At 42.7% G+C, this 23,536-nt stretch overlaps 1 protein-coding gene across 8 annotated transcripts in view; it reads left to right on the top strand.

The window, feature by feature from the left end:
* Window positions 1–21,610, top strand: part of LCOR (ligand dependent nuclear receptor corepressor) — a 130,752-nt gene extending 109,142 nt beyond the window's left edge. For all 8 annotated transcript variants that reach the window (XM_057734418.1, XM_057734419.1, XM_057734417.1 and 5 more), the window contains one exon: window positions 6,714–21,610. In XM_057734418.1, the coding sequence (XP_057590401.1) occupies window positions 6,714–11,037 (4,324 nt within the window). In that variant the 3' untranslated portion in view covers window positions 11,038–21,610. The remainder of the gene's footprint in view (window positions 1–6,713) is intronic.
* Window positions 21,611–23,536: the final 1,926 nt, after the last annotated feature.

Genomic DNA, 23,536 nt, shown 5'->3' with positions numbered 1-23,536 from the left:
GTTCTCAGCTATTCTTCCACTCCACACCTGAGCAACATGCCATGGTGCCATCAGCAGGAGTGGCTCACCCAGGACTCTTGCAGGGTGAAGAGATACAGATACACCTTGGATTTGAAGCCACCCCACTCCCCACCCCCAGCAGACACGCCATCCCCCACAATTCTGATCTCTAAGGAGTAATAAATTCTGATCTCTCCTTAACCACAGTTTTGAAATCTTTTTCTGTCTAAATCCATCTAAATTCTATCTGAGTCCAAATTTAGATAATTAGGATTTCGACCAGCTGGAAATCAGATATTAAGCTGCCTGATTTTAAGAAGCCACTTTCTATTCTGTGATCTTACCAACTTTATCTCTCACTTTTCTATGTCACCTTTGCCTACCCTGTTACTGTTTCTCCTAGTTCAGTTCCAGGGAAAGAAAACTTGATTTTTCAGTAGTTTACACATACAACTATACATGGCCTTTTCGAGAGTGAAGAAAAACCTCCATTCCCCATGCTTCTCTTCCACTATACATACACTCACAATTTTGTCATAGCCCTAAAAGTGTTTCTGTGTCCAGGTATGGAAGATACACAGATGTGAAATAGCCAAGGGTAGATGCATTTCCCAGTGAAGAGTGAGGACTTGTCAGCAGACTTATCTAGGCCCTTGAACATACTTAATATTTTCTGTGCTTAAAGGACCAGAAGTAAGGAATTAGGGAACGTAATTTCAGTAATTATTATCTGGCAAAAATTACAACTCTTACTGCCTTTAAGCAGTAAGGGCTTATGATGCATTTTTACATTTCTTGTATTTAAAGAGAAGAATCAAGCCAAGTTAATTTACAACTCTTAACTGTTTGGTCCACTCTGTCTAAAGTAGTGTCTCAAGCTTTCTCTCCCCTTCTGTTTTCCTGGAATTATCTTTTTCTCCTTCTAAGGTTAGCTCTCATCCAAACATCATTCACTCTCTCTATTGATCTTTTCCAGTCAAAAAGAATATATTTTGGTCATCAATGATGTTGCATTTGCCATCAGTAGTTACAGAGCAGATACTGAGAGATTACCTGAATCCATCAGTCCCACATTCTAGACTCTTAAAGTTGTCAGTTCATCTCTCTGCCACATCTCTTCTCTATTTGATCTTTTATCCTAAGAGAACATAGGCATTGACCATCCACCATTTATGTTAACCACAGGAATGCTTTCCTTTGGAAATTTAAGTATTGCAGTATTGACAAAGTAGGCGAGTTCAGCTGTGTCTAACCTCTGATCTAGAAAAACATCATTGAGTAAATCATTAAAGATAGGGTGGTGAAACAACACATCATGCTTAAACTGTGCCTTTCAAAGTTTTTATGAATATTATCTTATCCTTTTACCACGCCCTTAAGAATTAGGCATTGAATTGGGGATAGAAAGACAAAGTGGTCAAGGTCATACAGGCCATTTCTCACCAAGGAGACAAACACAGAACTAATTCGGATAGTTTCCCTCTTCTTCTACAGCCCTTCCTCTCATTTACCAGTCCCTAGGTTCTTACGGCTCCTCAGTGGTGGTGGTGAAGTATTTCTGACTGATAAGCAATCGACTTAACTATTAGAGAGTGTCCTGTTAATTGGATGGAAGAAACATGAAATCAAACAAGTGATTTCAAAATCTGTGATGAGTTATTATTCTTTTGAAGATCTAATATAGTCAGATGTGACGGACATATTATGATGCCAACTATAATCACTGAACTAAAAATAAAACATAGTGCTTCTCTTCTAAGGTGGAGTTGAGTAAGTGGTCTGTGGGACAGAAACTCACCTCTCTCTGGTTTCCCTACTTACTGTCTGAGAGTAAATCAGGACAAATGCTGTATTTAGGCTCTTTTAAGGCCTAGGACTATGGGAAGAATCGAATAACTAGAAGCAAATGTAAAGACCAGCTGTTTAAAACTCAGGCAAAGCTGTCTAGCACCCATTTTTTTAAACATGAACAAAAGAGTAATAGAATTAAACTTCGGAAAGTTGATGTTAATTTTTAAAATTAAGTAGTTGAATGATATGAAATTAAAAATCATATAAACATAGGTCTTATTGAAAAAATTTCCAGAGAAAATCAAATAAGGTAGGAAGCTGGGTAATTTAGAAGCACAGTCAAAAGTAATTTTATTACTATAGTTATAAAGTTAGCTATTATAACAGGGCCCATTTAATGACACTTGGGCAAAGGTTGGTATTAATGTGAAGGTTCTCATATTCAGGCGAAGCTGCTGGTGGGCTCATACCTGTGTGTCCAGTTGTCTACCAGGCATCTCAGATTGAGCATCTTATAAACATCTCAACTCAATGTGTACAGAACAGAATATACCCCAACAGTCACCAGCTGCCAGCTTCATTGTCCATGTTCCTATGTCAGTAAATGGTGATGCTCAGGAGAAGCAAACCCCGGAAGCATCCTTGATGCTCCCTTTCCTTCCCCCTCTTTTTTGCTAAGAGGAAATAGCAAAACATGAAATGTAGCCCCTGCCTACACCCAAGTAGCTTACATCTACTTGGAAAGCTAAGACAAATTGTCAGTAAAAGATACAAATTATAGGGTAAATATGCAAGGCCTCTGATCATTGCCAAAGAATTTTATAAACCACCATTGCTTAGGGTTTCAGGAAAGGATCCAGTCACTCCAGGTTGGTAGTTTTGAGGTGGCCAAGGGTGTAACTGCTGAAGACCCCCCTACCGCTTGCTCTGGTGACCTGTGGTTTACCGGGGCATTGTCCCTGATCCTTTCTACCAGGAGAATACACACAAAACAGCCCTTTGTTGATGTCTCTTTCTCTCAAGTAAGGTTGCCATTTGCAGTTTTAATCTTTTCATCTCCTGAGCTTCTCCAAACCACTGCTGTAGATACCTTTTAAGGTTGGCGTAGTCTGTGCCCGCCTCTGTGATGCTGTTTTTCAGCCTCCAAAAGCTGTACTGCATTGTTCCAGGTCAGAGTTCAGTGGGTACTAACAATGTTTCTTCAGTATGCCTTAGTTGTGAAGACACCGCCTCCTCTTGCCATGATGCTGTGAAATAGATAGTACCTACTGGTGGTTGCTCTGTTTTGTCCTTGGGGACTAGCCATATTGCCACAACCGTTGCTTCAGAGCTGATTGCATGGCCATTTGGGAGATCTTACATTCGTTTTGGCGGTGACTAAAATATTAAATCGCTGTTGAATTATTGAAACATGTGGCACAGCAGCAGATCCAAGTTTCACAACCATAAGGGAAGTTAGGTATCATCTGCGGGTTAATCATTATTCAGTGTTTTGTTCTCTGTGAGCATCACTTTAGAAGAAAGTGCTTCCTCAGTTTTTCTTCAGAGCTCTCTGTACTTTTATTGGGCACACACCTTGACTTCATGAATCTCAAGGCATGTTGCTAATTCAAACATCAAAGTCTGCCTCCAGAGCATAGCCATGGCCTCACAGCCATGAAGCAGTGTCCAGAACGTTTTCATAGACTTTGGTAATGAGTGCACTTCTTGAGTTGGGGAGAACTGTTTATCTCTTCAGTCTTTTCTACAATAAGATGCCATGATACTTCTGAATGCTTCTCGTAGATCTTTGTCGACCTTTTTTTCCCTTTTCTTGTATTGCTAAAATAGAGTATATTTTTTGATGCATTGAAAAGGCAGTAATCTTTCACTTATTTGTAGCCACCTATCTCAGAAACATCAGGAACACATCCAAGAACCAAAAACAGAAATAAAGGGCTCTGAGCAGTTGAAGGTGTTGTCAGAAGATCCATGTGATTTACTCACAAAACTCTTCCTCAAGCTTTCATTCAGAGCTTGTTTATTTTCACTTAACAGTCTAGCACTTGAGATTGGGTTTCAGCTAGTGAGCAGAAGTACACCACTAAAGGTGAAAGTGGGACTCCTAAACACAGCTGCTGTTAGGAAGCCAATAAGAAGAAAGATTTTTAACAAAATGCAGACTGCCACGGTGACTTTGTATTTAGGCAATAGATTTACTTTATTGAGTAGCCCCCAAAACTATCAGTATGTTTCAGTTCAGTGTAGTAAAAACAACAGCCAAGCTTCAATGATAGTATGGATGGTAATGACTCTGAGTCACGGAGAAAGAATAAATAGTGTTCAGAGAAGGGTATAAGTTTTTAAAGACTTCCATCAGAAATACTTAAAATTTTTAACTGTTTGGTACTTGAAGGGTAAACTTTATCTAGAAAATCCCCTTTGAGGGTTTGTAAAAAAGTATTAATGTACATTCCTGCTCTGAGTTATTTTTAATGAAGCATGTTTAATGTGGTTGGCTGACAATAATGGTAACTGGTATTTGTGTAAAGTTTGTAGGTTTTCTTTTGCAGCAATCCTAAGGGGAAGGTGCTCTACTAAACCCACAATGGTTCAGTGTTTTGGCCAAGGTCACACAACTAGTAAAGGGTAAAGGACTCTCCACTGCCTCCCAGTGCTATATACTTATGTTGTTAGTAACACCTGAGGGGCGTAGACACAGGGTACCTCCTGGAGGAGGAAGGAGGTCTCCTGATTTCCCCGTGAGCTACAAAGCCTGCAGCTGCAGGAGGAGTTTAAGTTCCCACTTATATATCGAGTCCAAGAGTTGGAAATGACTTTGCAGTCACTCACCCAAGAGTATCGCTGGTGTCTTCCCTGCTCTAAAGGAAGAGAGGAGCTTCTTCCTGTTGACCTTCCAGATATTTCCTTTCCAAAACGTCTTGCTAAAGGACAGTATACAAACAGACGAATATGCATGTCATGAGTATCCTGTGCAGTGAGGTTTTTTTCCCAGTTGCTCTTGGTCTTTCCTTCTCTTTGTTAGATTTTGGCTGTATAGCCAGCATGTACATGTTCACCATCCCCATGCATCTGTGTTAATACTTCTATAATAATCTTTTTTCTTGGTTTATTCATAATTCAGTGATCAGTTTCGCATTGAGGTAGGCATTTTCTAAGACATTTCTAGTTTTTCTGATCCATCGTCTCATGTAGGCCTTTTCAGATACCCATGGCACTGCTAAAGACAACTGCTCTCTTGCCAGTTGTAAAAATAAAAACACAGTGTAAACTTTTTTCTCGCAAAACAATTTAAACAACAGATTTGGTTAATAGTTTCTTGATTTTATTTTGTTTTGTATTTAGACATATTTCAGCTTTATTCACCACTTGGCCTTAAAAATCTCTATGAGTCAGGAACAGAGAAAGTAAACTTGAGCACCTGCTCTTTTGTGCTTTGTGCTTTATGTAATCTAATAAAACAGTCCTTTGAAATATTGATACTCAGATCAACTTACAGATGAGGAAGCCAAGGTTCAGAGAGGTTAACTGATTTGCTTAAGCTCCTATACCTAGTAAATGGCAGAGCTACAAGTAGAATACCGGTTTTTCATATTCCACAGTCTGTGTTCTTTCCACTAAAAACCCAGGGCTTCAGAGGCCAGAAGAGGGTGGGGAGGTAGGAGGCTGATGTATGCTGTGTAGGATACGCCTTCCTATAAAGGCAGCTCGTGCCTGGGAGATAAAGTCAAAGATTGAAGAAAAAAAATAATTAGCTGGAAGATATTATCAAGCAACATCTGTTCAGCACACATTTATTAAGCTGCCCTTGGTGCTTTGTTATGTTACATAAGGAGTCAGATAATAGTCTCCTAAGGAATTGGGGGAGGGGAATGGGTGCAGAGAAAGAGAGAGAGAGAGAAAGTTGTATAAAGCTCCAGAAAATTGGAACACATCAGCTGCATGGGCTTAGTAAAAATCCCGACATCGAGAAACACAAAGCATCTCTTGAAAACACTTGGCTGTCTAAGCAGAAATTGCCTTTAGGCTGTCCTCAATCTAGTGTCATCCTTTTCCTGCCACCCCCACTGTCCTGATTAAGCTGTAAGAGTTGTCCTAGATAATTTATGGAAATGGTTGAAAGGGGGTCTTGAACGTAGAATTGGCTTCCTGTGGACTGTTGTAAAATGTTTATTGAAGGGCTAGGAGAAGGTAATAGGTGAGGCTTTACAAGCCATAATACTGCTGCTACCTTGCACTGACAGAGCCTTATGGTTTACAGTGTGATTTCATATCTGTGCCCTCATTTAGAGGCTAGAAATTAAGAATCGCTTGTCGTTCATCTTTCAGTGTGTCTGACGTGAAATTATTGATATCTATCCTTCCATGCCCCCAAAGGGTTAGAAGGATTCCTGCATCACTATTTGCAGAATTGTAGAGTCCAGCCAATTGGTCAAGCTGAGAAACCACATTAAAACTATAGTTTCTCTAAGTATTTCTAAACCAAGCCTTGTAATACAGTGTGTCTGAGTTTTTGTCAGTGTTGTGGACCTATGAACTAGTGATTATTTAACAGGAATATTCAGGCCTAAAACAAAAGTGTATATTGACGAACTGGAGTTAATACTGCGGCCAGAAGTTTAATTTTTGAAGAAAAATTTCTTCTCAATGATATTTCTTTTCTATAAGATAAAAATTATTTGTGAATAATCACTTTAAAAATACAAGAGTTGTCACTAAATATTGAGAATATAACAGGGCTGGCTTTATATTTCAGTTAAGTAAATGCTCCTCATTTATTGAAAAAAAAAGTGTTCAGGCACAGTTTTGGCCAGAGTGTCAGTCCTCTGTACAACATGAGTAACAGTGATGAATTTCATAATGTGAAAATGGTTCTTTGGAAAATGACCATACTAATTTCTTCTTTCTCTTTGTCTGTCTAGTGAGAACTCAGCAGAGGCAATAGCAGTAGATTCTAACAATCAGTCGAAGTCCCCACTGGAGAAGTTTATGGTCAAACTGTGCACTCATCATCAGAAGCAGTTCATCCGTGTTCTGAACGACCTGTACACTGAATCTCAGCCAGGCACTGAGGACCTGCGACCTTCTGATTCTGGAGCAATGGATGCCTCCACCTGCAGTGCTGGCTGTGCCCAGCTCGGCACCAAACATAAGGAAAAGGATGCTGTGTGTCTCAGTATGAAGTCTTCTACTTCTGTAGATTTGTTCGTAGACTCATCAGGCTCTCACAGCCCTCAACACTTGATAGAGCAGGCCCTAAAGGAGCCTCCTCCTGAAATAAACTCTGTAGATGGAAGAGAGAATACTTTGACTGTTGTCCAAAAAGATTCCTCTGAACTTCCAACCACTAAACCTAATTCAATGGATAGTTCCACTCTGGGATACCTCACTGCTTCTAATTCTTCCTCATTAAACTTCCACCACATCTCTAAGAGCTTGGAGGGGCAGACCACTGGACAGGAGCAAGACACAGATGTGAAAATATGTGAAGATGGTAAAGACCATGTGCAGAGTTCAGCTTTAGTAGAAAATCTAATTGCAGTAAAAGTGGCAGCTGAGAATAGTGAGGAGAGCAACAGCTGTATTGTTTCTCAAAGAAATTCATTCAAAGCTTTATCAGAAGAGGCTTGGGACTCAGGGTTTATGGGGAATTCACCTAGAACTGCTGACAAAGAGAATGCTTTACAGTGTAGCTCAAAAACACCTTTACGCCAGGACTTAGAGGCAAATGAACAAGATCCAAGGCCAAAGCAAGAGAACCATCTTCACCCACTAGGAAGAAATAAAGTGGGTCACCATTTACAGCCCAGCGAGAAGGGCCAGTTTGATCATTCCAAAGATGGTTGGTTAGCCCCCAGCCCCATGCCACCTGTACACAAAGCATCTAATGGACATTCACGAACCAAGATGATATCAACCTCCATTAAGACAGCTCGGAAAAGTAAAAGGGCATCGGGGTTGAGGATAAACGATTATGATAACCAGTGTGATGTCGTTTATATCAGCCAGCCAATTACAGAATGCCACTTTGAGAATCAAAGATCGATATTATCTTCTCGGAAAACAGCCAGGAAGAGTACGCGAGGATACTTTTTCAACGGTGATTGTTGTGAGCTGCCAACCGTTCGCACACTGGCCAGGAATGTACACACCCAAGAAAAAGAAAGCAGCTCCACACCAGCATCAGAGGCAGTGGTCACTCCCAAGCAGACCCTTAACATTTCAGCACCTCGACCTGCAACAGACGTGCAGCAGCCCAGAGAAGACAACCCTGAAGAACCTAGTAAAGAAATAACCTTCCTCAATGAAGGAGACAGAGATGCATCATCTGAAAAGGAATCTCAAGAGCCTGAAGCCTGCCCCATGACGAATAACACAAACCCAAGCAGCTCCCCTAGATCAAAGCAAACAGCAGCCTCCAGCCCGGTGTGGCCTCTTCCTGCTCACCTTCCTGAAGAGGATCTGCCAGAAAGCATCTCCTTGGTCTCAGCTCCCACAGGAAGCGGGATACCTTCCCCTGAAAGAGACCAACAGCCAGTTGAACTGCTGGATACAAAGGAGATGAGTGTACCCCAAGACTGCCCCCTGCCTCCCTCCACAGAGAGCATTTCCGAGAGAGGCAGTGAAGATGTTGTTCCGAGGCCTCGTTCCCCTCCTGAAACAGTAAGTAGAGAGGAAAGTCCTCTGTGCTCAGAAAATCAAAGTTCCCCAGTGGGCTTGGAGCCTCCCACGAGCCTGGGAGAGGCTGAGGAAGACCAAAGCATCGGTACTGAGGCTGAGTCCGAAGACACTCAGGAGCTAGATACTGACCCACTCTTGAAGGAAAGCAGCACTTTGACTAATGAAAACCCCAGTGAAATTGAGGAAAGTGAGGCAGCAGGTGATACAGGAAAATTCGAGGGAGAGGAAGGTGACATAAAACATCCTTCAGAAAAAGATATGTGCGATCAAAACATTGACTCACCTGAAGAGAATCTGGACAAGAAGAAAAAAGGTAAAAAATTCCCTGAGGCCTCTGATAGGTGCCTGAGAAGTCAGCTCTCAGATGCTTCCTCTGCTAATAGGTGCCTAAGAAATCAAAGTTCAGATTCTTCCTCTGCTTGTGCTGAGATCAAGGTTTCTAAAAATCCTGGTGCAAAACGTTCTAAAAAAGAAGGGTATCCTGGTGGGACAACACCTGAGAGCTTCCCGACTGAAGGTTTCCATACAAAAGCTCTGGAGGACACTGAAAACCCAGAAGTCAACGAAAACCCGTCTGAGAAAGATGCTGGGCAGGAGGGCGAAGGAGGTGGGATGATCACCAGGCAGACTTTTAAAAACATGCTGGCAAAAGAAGTCAAAGGGGAAGAAGGAGGTATTTTCCCCAGCAGTGATCCCTTAGCCACAGTTGGCCAGCCCCTGCCTGGAGAGAAACTGGAAATCTATGTTCAGTCTAAGTTAGGTGAGAACAGTACTCAAGACCCCTCTGAAAGCATTCCTTCTACTCTCCCAGAACAGTCAAAAGAGAAGCCAGGACCTGTTCCTGCACAAGGGACAGAGGAGGTTGTAAATGAGATAGATAGTGCGGACAGCCAGCATAAGGATGATGACAGTGACGTGCCGTCTAGCACACTTGGATTGTCAAGCAGTGGAAGTGGTGATGCTGCTGGGCCCCCAAAATGGGGCCCAAGGCTTACAAGACTGACCTCCTCAACCTACAACCTAAGACATGCTCATTCTCTGGACTCCTTGGATACTGTAAAAGTGACTTCCGAAAAGGAAGCAGCACAAGGAAACCCAACCCCAAAGGAAAATGAAGCTTCAGAGAGTGGAGATCCCTTAGACGAGGATGATGTGGACACAGTGGTAGATGACCGGCCAAAGTTTGTAGAATGGTGTGCTGAGGAGGAGAACCAAGAGCTCATCGCCAACTTCAATGCCCAGTACATGAAAATTCAGAAGAGCTGGATCCAGCTGGAGAAAGAAGCCCAGCCAACACCAAGAGCAAGGAACAAGTCGGATAAGCTGAAGGAGATTTGGAAAAGCAAGAAAAGGTCACGGAAATGTCGGGGTTCACTGGAGGTTCAAAAGTTTTCTCCTGTTCAGATGCTGTTTATGACAAACTTTAAATTATCAAATGTTTGTAAGTGGTTCTTGGAGACCACCGAAACCCGATCTCTGGTGATTGTGAAGAAGCTCAATACTCGTCTTCCAGGAGACCTCCCACCTGTCAAGCATCCTCTTCAGAAGTACCCTCCTTCCAGCCTGTACCCCAGTTCATTACAGGCCGAGCGCTTAAAAAAACACTTGAAGAAATTTCCTGGAGCTACTCCTGCTAAGAACAATTGGAAAATGCAGAAGCTCTGGGCTAAATTTCGAGAGAATCCAGACCAAATGGAGCCGGAAGATGGCAGTGACGTTAGCCTCAGCCCCAATCCTGAAGACAGCATAGAGGAAGTCAGTGAAGGTAGAAATAGCCATCCTCCCACAAACTCACCTACCCCCGCCAGTACCCGGATCCTTAGAAAATATTCCAACATTCGAGGAAAGCTCAGAGCCCAGCAGCGTTTGATCAAGAACGAGAAAGTGGAAAGCCCGTGTGGTCCGGCTGTGGAAAGTAAACAGAGTTGTAAGAGTGTATGCATCAACCCTCTGATGTCCCCCAAGCTCGCCCTGCAAGTAGGTGCAGATGGGTTTCCTGTCAAGCCCAAGAGTACCGACGGAATGAAGGGAAGGAAAGGGAAGCAGATGCCTGAAATCTCGCCGAAAGCCGAAGTTCAGGCTAAACGCAGGAGGACAGAAGGCAGCAGCACTCAGGACAGGAAGGACAAGGGACCTGTGATGAAGGCCAGCAGAGAAAAGCATGTTGATGGACCCACCAGAACCCCTGCTGCTAAGAAGCCAGCCACAAGGGACAGAGTCAGCCAACTGCCCAAAAAGACGACTTTGAAAGAGAATAAAGTGAAGATCCCTAAAAAGTCACCTGGGAAGAGCTGCCCTCCCTCCAGGAAAGAAAAAGAGAATACAAACAAAAGACCTACCCAGCCCTCCGCCTCGGAGATGGTGACAAAACCTGCAAAGCAGAAAGGGGCAGGTGAGTCCTCTTCAAGGCCACAGAAAGCCACAAATAGGAGGCAGAGCGGTGGAAAGACTCGGGCCAGACCCTCGACAAAAATCCCAGAGAACAGTGCAGCCCAGAGAAAGCGAAAGCTGAAGGCAAAGCTGGATGCTTCCCACAGCAAACGGAGGCGGTTGGATGCAAAGTGATTGGCAGGGCAGTAGCCAAGAGTTAAAACTGTTCTATAGAAGTAACCCTTTATTTTGCATTAACTAAATCTGCTTTTATAAGCTTATCAAGCCTTTCAAATCTGCAGTTAATGGAGAACACCACAATTTAAGATGTCAGAAATTGCGTCTCAGATGGAGAAGGGAACTTGCAGAGTCTTTCTCTGAGGCTGAGTAAGGGAAGTTATATATTATATTCTGGTTGTTCCTTGGGTTTTAAACTTGGAACCAAGCAGTTTTAGTTTTTAAAAGTACAGTGCCTTATTTATCCTTTTTGTCTTTAAATTTACAAAAGCTAAAAAGCTGATCTATGTGATTAAAGGCTTGTATTTTATACTTGATGCACAAGCACTTGTACTGTAGCCAAGAAGACCACCATCATGCACATAAAAGTAGCTTTTCAGCAGCCACCCCGCAGTGTCTGTACGTGAGCAGATGCTCCTCTTTGCAAACCCCAGCAGCGAACTTCCCTCTGTCTCGTTTGTTTAAATGATATTTGAAAGCTAAACCAAATCATTTTTATGGTATGTGGAGAATGCAGAGGGAATTTATAATTATTATAAAAGATTAATATTTGTTACCCCTTTTAAAAATTCATATTCATTGGTCACTCATCTCTGATCTTTTGTCATTTGAAGAAGTGTATTCTAAATTATGTGCTCATGGAACAAAAGGTGTGTCACAAGGTGTTAATATTGATTTATGAGCTCTAAAAATTATTCGCATCCCCCAAATTATTTGCATTGCTAACTGTTATCATCCTTTTCATTTTTGGCCTTGCAGGCTTGCTAGCACACTAACGAGGTTTTCATCCTACTTTGGGGGAAAAAAAAAAACCAGGATCTTTTTTCCATCTTGTAGCTGTAATTTGACAATTAGGATAAGAGTGACCGTTCTGATTTTTTTTCTTGCCCTGAGTACTTCCATATTCAGAGAAAACCAAAATGTTATTTTCAGTAATAGAAAAGTTTGAAAAGTGTGTGTGTTTGGGTGCATTTGCATGTGGTTATAAGCCACAAATGTCTCCCAATCCCAGTTTCACAGTAAAATTCTTCTCCATGCAGTGTGATAGGGTGTTCATGAGCTGGGTAATTAGCATAGACCAGGTGGCTCCAGTGTAGCCCTGGGTCTCCATGAGCATCCCCCAGATCACTGTGGCACTAGACTCAGAAAAGTGTAAGCAACACAGAGTCACAAAAAGGTCAGAGCAACCTTGCAGGTGGAGAAAGTAGCATCAGCCTCTCATAGTGTGCCCATACACACTGCTGTCCCAGGAGCTAATGTTCAGCTGGTATTCCAGTGTGAAACGTGCATGTTTAGACTAGGTGCCCTTTCTGATTGGTTAGCACCATACTAGTAGTTAATGCTTGTGGTGTCACGCTGGCCTCTATCATGTCAGGCTCTGTTTCATAGCTCAAAAGTGAGAGCTGCAGTATTTGTAACTGATGTCGTTTGAGGCCGAAGATGGGTACATTGACTTTACCTTTGTGCCTATAACATTGCTCCATTGTAACATAGTGTGTCGTCCACATCTCCATTGGGCCACCCCGCAAATAAGGCTTGGTTGCTTAAGCCTCAACCAGCTTCTATAACATGCTCTATCCCCCAGATAGGCTTGTATGGACAGCTGCTACTCTGTCCTTTTTATTAAAAATTTTTCCATTCATATTGCTTCAGATCTGTTTGGAGTAACTCAGATGTACCTTTTTTCATGCATTAGTTCATTCAAATCATGATAAAACAGGTTTTCTACCCATTCTGTTAAAGTTTTTTGCTGTATATATGAAAAGTTCTGCTGATTGGATAGGACTGGAGAAAAGCATTTGATTCATGGGAAATTGAGAATTGTGTTGAATTTTATAGATAGTGAAGTTCACTATCATCAATGAAGCTTTGATTTTTTTCCTAATGTCTCCTCATCCCATGAGTCTTTTTTTTTTTTTTTTCTTTTTAATATCTTTGGCCATTCAAGAGCTACCTATGTTAATGAAACTGCTGAGTGTGTATGTTGGCAACCTTTCTCAGCATTAAGTTGCACAGAAGCATTAACATGTTTTAAGTAGGTTCATTTAATCTATAAAAGTGGTTTTAAAGTTTTTAAAAAATCTTTTCCTAGAGTCGTCACTGGATGTTGTTTTTGTGGTGACCTAAACGGCAGAGGTTTGCCCAGGTCAGGTGTGCTGACCCCTGTACGTACATTCAAGGTGCCCCCTCAGCTGCATGTAGACTACCTTGTCAGGGTGCTGGGTTAAGTTAGGGAGAGATGTGAGGCTATACGTGGATGGAACTTTTCCAGTTGCAGGCTTATAATTCATTCCATTACTTTTCTAAGTTCTTTTTCATTTTTAAAAAGCTTACTTCAGGATAATAGCCTTCTCTCCCATTCTAGGCAGCGTTTGAGAAAAGGTATCCATGTCTTTATGTATTTATTTTATACACCTAACAATGCAATGGATCATCTTTAAAATCAACTTACACTTTGTAGTAGACTACATTTAAATAGATTGGGATTCTAGATAATTAAGACACTTAAAAGTTTAGAATTACTTTTATATTTGTTGAAACTCATTTTTGCTGATTCAGTGAAGTTTACTAATAGAGGAAAGAAAAAAAGCAAACTTGAGGGTCGACTCTGGAGGGCCCTTCTACACTTACAGCAGATGCTGGCACACCTGTCTCCCAGACACCTGCAAGCTTAGGCTTGGTTTTGACTCAGATTTCCCCTTGTTTTCCCTCTCTTGCAAAGACCTTCCTATAGCCATTGTCACAGTGTGGCTTGCCACTTGATGCAAAGGCAGTCTGTCCCACCTTCTGGATTCCAAATTCAAAAAGAATTCTGCTCCTGGGCCTGTACTCAGTGAAGTGACTGTTGGAGCTGGTGATGACCAGAGAACACTGGTATTTCCTCTGAGCTTCTGGAGGAGCTGGAAGATGCCTGGGAAGTGATCACTGAAGCTCTAGCATAGCTCCCCAGAGCTGGGCCCTCTTCAGGAGACCCATTTCTATCTCCCCGAGGCTCCCTGGGTTTGGGAGGACAACATGGAGACTGTGCCCTCAGTCGGGGTCCAGAGCCTCACGCCTGGTACTTCCTCAGATGTGTGGCCATTCTTACAGTGCAGCAGGAAGGCCAGGAACCTTTGTTCTGCTCTTGAGGCCTCTTATATACAAACGTTGTTGATGTCTGTTAACCCGCACTTGCTCGTCCCTTGGCTCCCTTAGGTCGGCCAGTTCTCTTGTGTCTGTACTTCATTAAAGACTTCTACACAAGCCTTATTTAAAAAATAATCTTAGGCTGTGGGTTTCGTGCCTCATTGTTCCTGCGTAGTGTAGATAGAAGAGGTGTAGTTAGTCATCCTTCACAAATGTGGTGCTTCTAATGGGATCCTCTACACATCGCATACTGTGCAGGTAAATTTCTCACTGTTCAGACAGGTCATCAGTAAAACACATCACTTCAAAACAGTCTTTTTTAATTGAAGTTTGGACTGTTTTCTCCCTTGTGATGAATTCTGTAGTGAAGACTGAAGCTGACACTAGCATTTGTGGGCAGCCTACCTAATGATTTGTGGAGCTAAGAGCCAAGTAAGAAAGGGCAACATGCTGTGTGAGGTAAGCTGGAGATGCTGTAGTGTCACCCTCAGTGAGTCTGGTGTCTTGTCACTGCCTCTGAGACTGGGCTGGAGTTTCCCAGGGTGCTGGCCCAGGGTGCCACACCCGCTCCTTTTGATTTTAGGTCAGCCCCTGCAGGCACTCATTTGGCCCACAGATGATCTTGCATGCGTCTGCAAACTGTGGGGTGGTCATTCTTTCATAAATAAAAGTGTGTTGGAGCACAGCCACGCCCATTTGTTTATCTGTGATCTGTGGCTGCTCTCCAGCAGAGCTGAGTATCTGCAACAGAGACCACATAGCCCACAAAGCCTAAAATACATACTACCTGGACCTTTAAGAAAAAGTTTGCTGACCCATGCTTGCGAAAAGAGTCTTTTTTCAGGAAAAAAAAACTTCCCTGGTTTATCTTCTCCTTTCTTCTACCTCTTCTCCTTTCTGTCCTCTTCTTCTCCTTCCTCCTTATCTTACCTCAATTTTGTTCTTTCTACATGTCTTTATTTTTTTCTTGCTATGAAAGAGACACATTGTATTGCCACCGCACACTGGGTAGCATCTCCTGAAACTTGAGCTACCTTAGCCTCACATCCTGTTAGAATCACCCATCACAGTGGCCAAAGTGAAGCCACTTTTAGCCTCTAGAGTCAGAATCCATGAGCAACTAAGAATTCGGAGTTCTAAAATTATGTGTCCTGGGCCTCTCCTTTCATTCAGTTTTTATCATAGACCTGACTCTGGCTTCACTTCTTGTTTATTACTAAAGTAAGCCAAGATTTTATTTCTTTCAAAATTAGTTGAGACTACTTTAGGTGGATGTTAATTTTTCTGAACCTTACATTTAGATATGGAAGAGTCTTGTCACAGAGAGGAAACAGCATCCAATCACAAACCCAAAGCATTGTGTATTATGTAATATTTTTGGCCAGCCTCTAGGAAAATAAAAATGTATTGGCACTGATATTTTTTTCAGTCACACACTCTCCTTTGAAAATAATTTTATTAAAGGCAAGCCAACAACTGAAAAATAGTCTTGAAGTTCTTTAGAAAGAATAATAGAAAATTGGAGCATATTATAACCTGAGTGTGACTGAGAAGTTATGGGTGATGTCTTTAGATTAAATCCAGTCAACTTCCAAGGTGTTGTCTTCCCCCTCCCCCAAAACTCAAGGATCCGTTTCAACGCTGTTTTTCAAAATGAAGGATAAGTGAAAAAATTTTTGTCAGTGGCTCTAAAACAGTGACTGTTTCATTTGCTTTGAAAGAGATAATTATCACTTTGGATTCTTATCTATGAATTTTTATCTTCTTATGGCCTGATATCCACTGACATATTGGAAGTTTTTCTAAGTATGAAATCATGTCCATGTAAGGCCTCAGCAAGGCAGTCCTCACATCCCAGCAGTGAGTGCTCTACCCCAGGCTTGCTCCCAAGTCCTTTTCAGGGAAAAAGAGAAAATAAAAAGATGATTGTATATAACACAAGCAGAATTATGGGAAGCCTTTTGAGACAGCCTTCAAGATAGTTTATCCCTTGAAACATCAGAACAAACTGCTGTATTCTACAATGGACAGATTGGAAGACATGAAGGTCTGACCTCCTTCCCTTGAAGATAGTAAGTCGCACTCAGGCAGAAACCCAGAACTCTCCGATGCTGCTCCCGGCTCAGGCGTTGCCATGCTCTACTGCAGACCCAGGGAGCCACCTGGGGCACTTTGCAGGCATCCTTGCTCATGCTTTTGCCCTTGGAACTGAGCCAAAGCAGGCCAGTTCTTTGCATTACCTTCCCTTTGATCCTTTTCCCAGAGCCCTCATGGTTTACATCAGTGCTCAGAGGGACAGGTGTGCAGCTACACTTGCTGGCCAGCAAAATGACACAGAGGTTTTCTCACCTGCCTGGGACCATTCCATTTAACACAGGGTGCTCAGTACGCAAGCCACGTGGAAGTAGATTGCTCATTAAAAAAGAACCACTTGCCCATGGTTTTATAATTTGCCAGAGATTGGAGGAATGCATTGTACCTTGTTTTTTTAAGGGTTATGTTTTTTAAAAAAAGAGAGAGAGACCCCATGTTGGCCCACACAGCCTAAAATATAAGCTATTTACTACCTGACCCTTTACAGAAAAGATTTACTGACCCTTGGAATATGTCATTTAAGATCAAATTGTGTGGCCAGTTAGTCGCAAACTTATTTTTTCATGTAGTCCAGCATTGCAACATTTGTTTCCTTTTAGATTTTAATGGTTTCCTGCCTGTTCAATCTTAGCACACAGCTGCTGTTCCACATTATTCCTGAGTAATGCTTGTGTATTAAAGAAAAAAATGTCTCTGTTTGTGGATTGAATATTTGTTGAATCGTGGACATTCAATCTGATCTACTAGGATAACTAGTAAAAGCTAAAAGTACAAAGTCTTTTAAACTGAACGTACTACAGTTGTATTCATGTTTATGAGTCAGGGTAAACTTGATTCTTACGGAGATACTCCTCTACAGCAGTGCTCAACGCAGACGGATTTACTCATGAACTTAAAGCCTAGGGTAGTGTCTCTCCCAGCAGGCACAGGGCATGTTAGTTTCACGCCCAGAAGCTACACAGTATATTTGTGTACAGTATATTTGCAAGTTTATCACTCCCCAAGCTTTGGTCATTACTTGTGAACATAAATGGCTGGTCTTTGCCTGTTTGACCCTCTAACCCAGATCACCCATTGTCAGCTCTTAAAAGTACCAACGTGTCGATGGCACCGGTCAGCACACCAGCAGCTTTAGACCGAAGTTCAGAGCTCTCTGGCCTGGCCAGTGAAGCCTGCTCCTGGTCAGGCCCTACTCGCCTCATTTTGAGATCCACCTCTGGCATCTTGCCTCTTCCCTCTTCTGCTTATGCCCTCAGCCCCCTTCTAGGAGGCGTCTTCTCTGGGAAGTCTCCTACCCTTCAAGTGCTTCACTGAACATATATATGTCATGTTAGAAACATTTCTTTTCAAACTATTTTTCTTCTCATAGTTAGCCATTGGGTCCAAATGCTATTCAACTTACCAACTTTCTCACTCAAATTTTCTCTAATCTACACTTTATGTTGTCTTGTAGCTAAAGCTGTAGAATTTGGGAGCTACTTTGTGGAAGAGATGCTATACAAACAAGATTTGCATAATTTTGTATATTTATACCACAGGTAGGGATTAGTTTTAGAGCCACTATAGTTTAAGGTTATTAGTTTCACCAGTGATTTCTGCATTCTTGATAGTTCTAGGAGACTGTGTGACTATGATTTCAAATACATACATATATGTAACACATATTTATACACACCACTGTGAAATTTATTTCACTGTGTAAATAGTGGTATTTTCCTGTTCGAATGCTTCTATAGAAAGTATTTATTTTAACAAACAAAAAAAAATTAACTGTCAAAAGGGCTTTTCAAAAAAAGTGTTCTTTCTAGAGAACCCATCCTCCCCAGCTATCATGCTCAGCCACTGAACCCCCAAACGACATAGTGTAGGCAGAAGGGTGAGGCCTTGAAGCCCTCACTATTTTGGGGCAGATGCAACTGGATTGGGAACCTGAGCACATCCCCCCACTGTCACCCCGTCCCAGAATAAAGTGGGTCTCCCACAGGCACCATGGCTGTGCCGAGCATGACATCGGGGCTTGCCTCAAGCAGCCCACTTTTTTGCATACACAGTTGGTACATTCAACTGTACATTTCAACAGCCTGTGCAGGGAGACGAGCCTTGGTTGTAACCCCAAGGAAATCCAAACCTATACCTGTGGGATATGGAGAAACCACTGGTTGCCTAAAGAAAGCATTAAGATGTATTTTAGTCTTTCTCACCTTTGTGAAAGACATATTCCCCCTCTCGTTTACGGCAGGAGATAAGCATGCTTCCTCCCGCACCTTGACTGAGTACTGAGCGCCTCAGCTCACTGCCTCCTCCTCCTCCTGCCTGTCTCAGCAAGCATCTGTGCATATGTGGGCCAGCCCCACCTAAAACTGATGGTACTGAGTGAGGCCATCTGCTCTAAGATGTGTGCAGCTTTACTTCTCAGGAGTCCTGGTCAGCAATTCAGCACCCGTAGATGTAATGGAACTGATGCTTTCCCATCATGTTCCTCTTCCCTGTGCCCCATTCCTGGGCACCCCTGTCTGAGTCACGATTCTTATTCTGCCTGGCTGGCTGGACTGAGAACTGCAGCTCCAGGACTGCGGAGAGCTTGGGACTGGACACATGGGGATTTGTGTCATCCGTTTGAACCATAATCTGCATATTTACCTATGGCCTCCCTTTGTCTTTTCTAAACAAATGGGGAGGACACTTGAACAGTAATGCTGGAGAATGTTTTTTTCTAAGATACTATTTGTAAGCAAATCTGATTTTAAGGTGAAATGTGAATGCGTAACTAGGTGTCAGGGAATTTAGCACTGAACTAGACAGTCAAAACTTTTTTAACCTTTGCAGGAAGAAATAAACTTTGCTCTCATCTAAATGTTCACAAGAAATAATGTTGTAAATAGTTTTTTTTAAATATTTATTACATGTGCTGTATACAGATTCATGTTCTGAGTGATGTTGGTTTGCGTTGTAGTATTGTAGAAGAATATATTTTGAGCAGTGGACTTCCTCTCATAACAGTTCACACATGGAGAAAGAACAAAAACCAGCAGGTTGAGAGCTGTTTGGGGCATTTGATCTGTAACGTTACATCAAATCCAAGCTTTAATTGCCCCCTCTTCTCATCTGGTTATGTTATATGTTATATATATATAGACGTATGTATGATAAACTGGTCAGTGGTGATTCCCCAGACCTGCAGAGCAGATTTCCAGGTGTTCTTTCTGATGTGTTGCCAGTAAGCAATAAGATTCTAGGTAATAACATTTATTCTGGGCTCTGCGTTAGCCCTTGTCTCAGAGGATAGGGTGGGGGTAGAACAGCTCTTGCTAAGACCTCTTGCCTTTGCTGGAGAGGTTGCTGTACTTGAATTTTTGCTTCTGTTTGTCTGCACGCTCCTTCACATCATACAACTCTAGCAATGGATGAGAAATCTGCCAGCACCAGACACATCAAAAATTGGGCATAGAGATTGAAAAATTATCAATTTTCCATGAATTTGTAGGGTTTACGGAATCTAGTTGAGGCAAAGCTCATTTGGCTGTAGCATAAATGTAAGACCTTTTCACACTAAAAATGAAGATGGCCAATAAGAAGTCCTTTGACTATATCTGACCTATCTTTAAGAGCTAGCCCATTTCCTATACTCCCCCTCTGTGCCTGGGTTTGAAATGTCCGAAGCCCCCTCCGTGTCTGGGGTTAAACAACTTAGGTTCGTGCAAAGAGGGCAGTTGCTCCTCCGAGTATCCCAGCGTGTCCAGTCCAACAGATCTCTAAGCTGTTTAGCAGCCTCTCCTTGTGACCGCCTGAACTTTATGAAAAATACCCCACACCCAGATAACCATTAATAGAAAAATGTAGTTTTTTAGGCTTTTGGAACATGTCTTCTCTTTTGTATTTATGATGGTGTTTGGAATTTTTCACTAGTGTTTTTTTAGATTGAAGTGGGTGCATTAGGATAAAACTTTCCATTGCTCAGCCTGAAAGCAAGCAAAAGGAAAGAAACAGACCTATGTTGTGTCATTGGGAAGGTGACTACTTCTTGTGGTGGGGGGAGGGCGGGGAGGGGGCGCTGTAGATTACGTGGGGGTAAAATAGAATTCCGGCCTGAGGCTCCCTGAGTCTTATTACCTTGTAATAAATAATCCCTGTATTAGCCTCACTTAATCTCAATAGAAGCCTGCTGTTTACCCTCAGGGAACAAGTAGTTTTCAAAATTGAGCTCCTCCAAGGTCATTGGCCAGTGCCTGTGTGCAGGCATTGGTCATCTTTGTGAACGCATGGCATTATTTTCCCATATGCATTGTGATATTAAGAAATTCAACCCCAACCTGTATGAAAAGCACAGCCCAGGGTCCTACTTTTAGGCTAGAGTTAATGCCTTTGAGAGGCCAGGGGGTCATAGGAGGCCCATGCAATTTAACTGAAGCTCAGGTGCCGTGTTGGGTTTTTATTCTTTTTAGGCCACAACCTTCAGAATGAGTTTAGGGCAAGGCTGCTGATCCGGCCGTGGATCCAGGGAGCTCTAAGATGAATCTCTACCGTTCCTTTAAAGGTCTTTCTGGTTCTTCCCAGTGTTGTCATTGCCGAGGTCAGTCTCGTAGTTGTTCAGATGTGCTCCTTTTTGCTGTCTTGTGAGTCTTAGCCAGCGACCCGGATGCCCGAGGACAGAGTCTCCAGAGGGCCTAGCTCCTCCCGGTACCAAGTGTGTGCTCCTGACCTGTGTGAAGGTGGTCTTGTCAAAAGTAGTGAAATGAGAAATTCTGCAAATGGTAATCCGGATGACCAGCATGTATCCCGTGGGCCTGGATTTCCACTATGTTAGTGAGTGTAGGAAAATACTGTGTCTTTTATGGATGAAAATTCAATGTATGCTGTGAATTTGTTGGTTTGAAACATTGAAAATTTTTCATTAGACAATGTTTACATACCTCACCTGAAGAACCTTTGAGAGTGTATATATGAAATTTAAAATATATTAAGTTGCTTTAAAACAATATGTATAGCTATAAAAGTTGGAGTTATTTTAACTTTGAATATGTACCAAGTCTCTTAAATATTGAAATCTTGTGGACTTTTGTGCTTCTGTGTTTTACTTTCCTATTAGACCATGTAGGAAACTGTGTTCTTGTTATTGGTAAAGGGGCCCTCACTGAAATCCAAGCTTGGAAGGATTTCTTTTCTTGTTTCAGATTTTCTTGTTTGGTTTTGAGGGATGGGGTACGGAGCTAGAGGACGTGTGGGAGGGATTTCTCTAACGTTGACATCTATTCCATGAGCTTTTCCTAGGCGCTTATTTTATTGCAGCGTATTAAACTTCTTTGATATTAAAGTGTGTTCGTGTAGTTCCTGGAGAGGGTGCAGAATGCATTGAAGCCCTGGCGTTCAACTTGTAGCCTACGGCAAAATTGGTACGTTGCCAGAAGGAACCAAAAAGCAACACTTCTTACTACTTTTGCCTCAGCCACCAATGTTGGGACTTAAAGGAACATTGTTTGCTAGGTCTATGGCCATTTTGCGAGTTACGCCTAACTTCAGGGAAGAGGAAACACAATGGATGAGCCTTGGGAATGCCCACGGCCAAGTTGGGAAGGTGTCAGTGCTTCATCCCGAGGTGCAGGGAACAATTGGATCCGTGCTCCTGATTTCAGGTACGCCACTGCTAAATTAGGGGGTGATGTGTACAGCACCCCAGCTCTTTGTAGCCCATGTTGAGGTTTGGCAGAAAGTTAGCAGGAAATCCTTCCATTTATTCGCCTCATGACCCATTTCATTATATTCTTTCAACTCTCCTGGAGATGGGTCTATTAGGGATCTAGTGGGCCAGTGATTCCTGTGGAATCAACCACAATTTCATTAACAAGTTCATCTGACAGTGGCCATTGACACGCAGAACTACACCCGATGGAAATAACCCTGCAGCTGGCAGTCAGGCTGCCCTTCCTGATTTGAATTTGGAGAATTATCTTGTTCCAGATTAGGACTTTTCATTGTTAAAAATAGACCTCTTTTCCTCCAATATTCATCCTGTGGTAGAATAACTGGAGTCTGATGTGAGCGGTGCGGACTGCCTTGGGGTAAGGGGACAGCTCTGAAATTAACTCTGAGGGCTCAGGACATAGGGATGGTAGAGATGCATTATCACCAATGTGGGGGAAATGTGGCGGCTCTAGTTGGAAGCCTGGGCATTCCTTCAGTTGCCCCCACCCTCCAGCCAAGCCCTGCTGCGCCCATTCCCTTGGCTGGGCATTTCCTTGTAACTGTGAAATCTCCCACTTACTTTAACTCAGGTTGCAGACTGGTGGCTGACAGTTGTGTTTTATTTAGCCCAGTGTTTAAAACATGGTATTTTAAAACTGAGCATTTACATAAAAATTGATTTCTGGCTTCTCTTTTAAAAAAAGAATGATTGATAAAATTAGTGTGTGGTAAGAATCAGCTGGAGCTGGGTAGATTGGAAAGTGTGCCCTTCAGGGCATCACAGTAACAGTCTCCCTCAGCTACTGTCTGTCCGTTGCTCCTTACCGTGGGGAACCAGGTCTCTGTCCCTGCTGCTTTATCAGAAGTGGCAGTACAGATGATGGACAGGAGGGCATGTGCCCACTTGACTCAGGTAACCTACTGGCCTCTCCAGACTCTTGAGCTTTCAAGCCTATTTTAACCCATTTTCTCTCCTGTACCTGGTTCATTACATTTCCTCCCAAATCCCTAATTGCTTTGAAGGCACTGCAGTTACCATCACTGCCCACTTTCAAGGTGACAGTGTGCTTTTAAGGTGTGGCTTACGTGACCATCACCACGAGTGGGAAATCAGTTTATGGTCCTGCATGAGAGGAGGGCCAGCCAAGTCCCCTTGGTGTCAAGCACCTTGCCCAGCCTGCCTGCCAGGGCCTGGCCTCACCAAGGCACTCAGGTCACACATCCTACAAAACTGCTGAGCGCAGTGTTGTAGTCTGAAATCGTAGTAGAATCACCATAGCAATATGTTTGCCTCCTTTCTCCGCTGATCCCTAAGAACCACTGTTCTGGCACCTGGCAGGTCAACCTTACAGGACAGTTTGAGAAGCCACACTGCCCTAATCTGTTGCCCTAACACTCTGAAACCTTCAGAGCCAGGTTAAACACGAGCATGGCTCTGTACACAAACTTACAAAACATGGGTGTGAGGATGGACAGCCTCCCCAGATCCGTGTGTGCGGTGCCGCGTCAGGCTCTGTTCTCACACTGCCATCCTCAGGGAGCTATGGCCAAGCCATCC

This window comes from Hippopotamus amphibius, chromosome 5 (genome assembly GCF_030028045.1).
Source record: "Hippopotamus amphibius kiboko isolate mHipAmp2 chromosome 5, mHipAmp2.hap2, whole genome shotgun sequence".
NCBI classification, from domain to species: domain Eukaryota; kingdom Metazoa; phylum Chordata; class Mammalia; order Artiodactyla; family Hippopotamidae; genus Hippopotamus; species Hippopotamus amphibius.
This window is presented reverse-complemented; position numbering and strand designations above follow the sequence as displayed.